General features: G+C 40.8%; 1 protein-coding gene across 1 annotated transcript; it reads left to right on the forward strand.

Moving 5' to 3' along the window:
* Nucleotides 1–2,031: 2,031 nt before the first annotated feature.
* LOC149235236 (uncharacterized) lies at nt 2,032–2,460 on the forward strand. Its single transcript, XM_089368497.1, has one exon. It carries the CDS (start codon nt 2,032–2,034, stop codon nt 2,458–2,460), a length of 429 nt encoding a protein of 142 aa, XP_089224623.1.
* Nucleotides 2,461–5,080: the final 2,620 nt, after the last annotated feature.

Genomic DNA, 5,080 nt, shown 5'->3' on the forward strand with positions numbered 1-5,080 from the left:
AATTAATGCAATATAGATATTAGGGGTTTTGACTTGTGCTTTCCTACGATAAATATTATGTTATGTGTCATTGATGTTCTTCCTCTTGCTGATTATTCTTTTCATCGATCATTGGTTTCCTCTATTTGAGAGTAGAGTAGATTATTTTCTTGTGTTTTAGGAAATTCCATGAGTTGTGAATGTACACGAAAATCTAAAATAGAGATTCCAAAAGAATTAGATAAGTTATTAAGTATGGTCTTGAAGGAAACAACTTCCCAAAGAATATGTTACCCCATTAGAAGAGTGTCATTTGTGAATTGTTGATGGTAGAAGGGGAATTATAGATGTTGGGCACCAAATATGCTTACCTTTTCCTTACATTTTCACCTATACTTCCATCCTTTTACACCAATTGATATGCATTTATTGTGATAAACCTATAAGGTAACCCTTCTTCCTAATGTCTCTTGGAATATTTAATTGATGAAGTAAAGTCATAGGCATTTTGCCTATGCGAACTACGAAAACTTGTTATTTCCATAGATTTCGATGAACAGGTATCGCCTTCACAGCTTGTAGCAGCAGTCCTGCGTTCACATCAGCTATTCGGCAATGTTGTAACAACATAACCAAATAGTAGTTGCTTTCAAGCCTATTTTGGATCTTTTCTATTATCGCTCTCTCAGCAATTAGTTGTTGTTCTAAACCGTTGTATATTTTTGGCATTAGTTGCTAGGTTTTGAGGAATATGTCATTCCCATGTATTTGTATAAAAGGGGTTTTATTCCTGTGCGAAGGGTTAGCCACACAGAGGCATATATTGTAACAACTCTACATATTAATCAAATACAAGCAAGTTGTTGTTCTCTTCTTAGTTGTGAATTAATGCAACCCTGATCAAAGAGCTAGGCTCGCTCTTCTCATCAGGTGTTGCGTATTTCTTTTGTGTGTGTTGTTTTCCATTATTGTGTGTTAATTCCTTATTGTCGTTACAAATATTTATTGATTGCTTTGAATGCCTTTTAAGTTCTACAATTTATTTCTAATTATTGTTACAATGATGCTTTGATTCTTTAGCCACGAATCCTTGGTTGATGTAAGATTGTAACCTTGCCCCTGCATATACCTTGCGCATTACCTTGAAAGTTGTATGCACCTGGATTGATGAATTAATGTGGAAAAGGGTGGAATAGTTATTCACACCTGGAAACCAACATTTTGGCACCATTGCTGGGGACCAACTGTATTTTATGGGATCCAAAACGCCATGGAAAACTTGGCCACCAATTGGAAATCAAGGTATATTATAGGATCCATCTCAATACTTTAATAATTTAAATATGGGTCCTCAGTCCATGCCCTATCCACCTATGTGGTCTCAATATCAGTTTCCACCTTGGCAATAGTGGGCCCCTCAAACTAGTTTGAATTCTCAATGGGTCTTGAACTGACGTGGACCCTCTCCTCTTGGACAGTTTCCCCAGTCAATGCCACAACATCAACTTCAGTTGCCCTCTAATATACCTCCTGGTAATCCACCTGTTCACCCCTAACTTCCTATCCAACCCAATCCGAAGCCTAACAATAAGGGGGCTCAACAAGATAACACCCTCAACCTGCCTTCATACAACATCTCTACCGCAAAAATTTTGTGAGATGAATTTGAGATCTGGGTGAGTAGTAGATGCTTAGCCCTCACCTATTATTATTGAACAAGTTGGTAGTGAGGTTAAAGAACCATAAAGAGTTGAAGAGAAATCAAACAAAGCTAGTAAAAATCAGACATCTCATCAACTACTAATTGCTCAAGAACACCGAGTTGACCCACCCTATTCTAAAAGATTGGCCTTGAGTAGACAGATCCCTCAAGCTGAGTTTGACCTACTAGGGGAGTTACAAAATCTATTTGTTAAGATTCCCCTATTACAAGCTATAAGGGATGTGCCTATATATGCAAAAACTCTTAGGGAATGTCGTGTTAAAAAGCCTTGAAAGAAATCAAGGGACCCACTCACCATTCATGTGATGGGAAAATTATCAGATTTTATGATGGGAAAGGCTATGCCTATGAAGTATGGGGACCCGGGGAACCCAATTCTAACTGTGCAAATTAATGGAGTGGAAATTCCAAATGTGTTGGTAGATTTGGGTGCTGCTATAAATGTCATCACTGCTGAAGCTATGCATACATTGGGTCTTCGAAACTTGAAACATACACCTATGGTGTTAGAGTTGGCAGATAGATCTACAGTCAAACCGGTAGGGAAGTTAGAAGACATTACAATCTCAGTTGATTCATGGCATTACCCTGTGGATTTCCTAGTACTACAAACGCAGTCCCCAACTGGTGGCCATCCCTTGATTCTGGGAAGACCGTGGTTAGCAACAGTAGATGCCTACATTGGGTGTCATTCTGGGAATATGGTTATCTCAAATGGGCAGGTTACTAAAAACCTTGTGTTATATCCTCCTGCATAACCTAGCCCATCAGTGAAGCCATCTGGTCGCAAGAAACCTTTACCAAAGGAAGAGTCTGAATCTGAGGATGAAGAATTAGGAAAAGTCCTTACTATTGGGTAGACCCTTCAACTGAAAATAGAAACAGAAGATGATACAATTACCACCTTCATTAGTGACCCTTGTTTTGTTTCAGATTCAAATCAACGAATTCTAGAATCTATTTTGAGCTGTGAAACACAGGAAATTATTGAAACAATAGATGGATTTGAAAAGCTACCTAGAACTGTGTCCCATGACAGCATTCCTATGGAGGTAGAGCTAGGGTAGAGCCTTCGCCTCAGACTATACAGACATGAAGGGGATTCTTGCCAATCTATGTACCCATCATATATACATCAAACAAGATTGTCATCCTGTGAGATAACCCCAGAGGTGGATGAACCCCAATTTGAAAAACATTGTCAAGGAAGAACTTCAAAAGCTGTTAGAAGTAGGGTTTATTTACCCCATGTTGGACAGCCAATGGGTTTCCCTGTTGGTGATTTTTCCCAAGAAAAATGGTAAATGACAAATATGTGTACATTACGGAGAATTACATAAGGCAACACAAAAATTCCATTTCCCTTTACTTTTCATTGATCAAGTCTTAGATACTTTGGCTAGGAATAAGTTCTTCTCCTTCCTAGATGGATTTAGTGGGTACAACTGATCCTAATTAGATCCACAAAAGAGTGTCTAGAACCTTGAATATCGAGTTGAACAAATCATTGAAAATTCCAAAACAATGATCAAAAATGCCTTGAACCAGTGGTAATGGCCGCCAACGTAGAACGACGAGGACCTCCGTCAAAGCGCACTGACCGAGGCCCATGGAGACTGCACAGGGGGTCAAAACAGCACCTAGGAGCCCCAGATCGGGAAAAGGAGGTGAATTGTGCACCACGCATTGCTGGGAAAACAGGGCTAAAGTGGAAAAGCATTAAGCACTCGGTCGCGTTGGGATCTGGAGAAACACGGGCGGAGAAACAAAAAGCACTAAAGGACAAACGTGGGACCCGTGCTATGGAAAACAGATGGTATTGATTGGGGCGCCCTTGAACGGTAAGGGGATTCGGAAGAGAGCGGAGCGATCCCACTCAGCGATCGACGCGTGGCAGCGGAGGTGAGAGAAAAACCACCGTTGATCGCTCGCTATCGGTCGAGCAAGTCAACGACGCTCGACATGCATATGACATTGGATCTGGAGCAGCCCAGATCGAACGACTGAGATTGCGCCTGAGGGAGGAAGTAGAATCGACAGGGGATTAAGCCGAGTTCTAAAGAGATTTGGGGTTCGTTTGACCACCACGGTGGAGAAAGAATGCATACCCAGCGTAATGGAAGAAACAAACTAACGAAGCATGCTGGCACCAATTAAATGGAGACACGTGGCCACTTCCCAAGCGTTCATGCTGACGCCGAACAGAGAACTCCAAGCGCAGCTGTAGAAGGTGAATCGACGCAGGCGGGAGAGAAACCACACAGGCATAGGGATCAAATGGCTAAAGCCATAAACAGAGACGGTCGGAAAAGGAGACAGAAAGGGAGAGATAGAGAGAAGAGAAGAGTTAAATAGAAACCTGAATTGAGAGGAGTCCAAGCAACCAAGAGAGACAGTGAACACAGAAAGCAGTAAAGCCAAGCAGAGGAGAGAGAGGGCTGAGCTGACCACAAGCAACATCAAGCACTAGAGAGCTTGAAGATTCAAGCCTTCCCATAGAGGAATTTGTCCTGATCGAGCATCACAGTTGGCTCTTTCCATTGTAAACCAAGGGTCACAGAGTGGGTAGGAAGAACAAGAGTCTGTGTACTCCGAGTGGCTTGGGGAATCCAAGAACCACCCTACCAAGAAAAACATGTTTCAGGAGAACTTGCATTGAGTCCCTGTATTTGTAATTCTCTGCTCAAGCACACAATAAAACAAAGCCACCATTGAAGCTGGACCGAGATGTATACTTGGAGAATAGGGTGAACTCCTTATTAAAATTGTTTGTGTCTTTGTGTTGCTTACTTTATTTCTCTACTGTCTTTCCATTTAAATGTCTTTGTATTGGCAATCTAATCGATCCGTTTCTTCAATAACACAGAACACACACACCAGCACATGAGTCTGTAATACCTTTTATTTTAATAAATCTTTAACTGATGGCACTCATAGAGTGATTATCAGATCAAGTGGTATCATAGCTCTAGGCCGTAAGGTTAGACAAGCTTGTGTTGGTTTAGTTGTGAATGCTCACTAGATGAAAGCTCAAATTAGGAGAAGGATAGTTGGAGGAAACTAATCCTGAAATTGGGAGAGTCTATTCTCGGAAGACAATGTCAGAGGAAGGTTCTATAGGGCCAAAACCTCAATTCATAGAAAGTTTCCTAGCTATAAAGTATATGGTAGAGGAAATGTATAGAGACTTTAGAAAGCATAGGGATGAAGATTAGTCAGGATATAAACAAGATAAAGAAAAAGATGAGTCTCATTTCCATGACCACTCCAAAGGAAAGGGGAAAGAGGAAAACTTTCTCACACCTCCTAATAGCCCTGTGCATAATAAGAAAGCATATTCGATTAAGTTAGATGTTAAATTTGATTTTCCTATATATG

Source organism: Pinus tabuliformis, chromosome 8, assembly GCF_031772625.1.
Source record: "Pinus tabuliformis cultivar Carrire ecotype Pingquan chromosome 8, CPIR1, whole genome shotgun sequence".
Lineage (NCBI taxonomy): Eukaryota > Viridiplantae > Streptophyta > Pinopsida > Pinales > Pinaceae > Pinus > Pinus tabuliformis.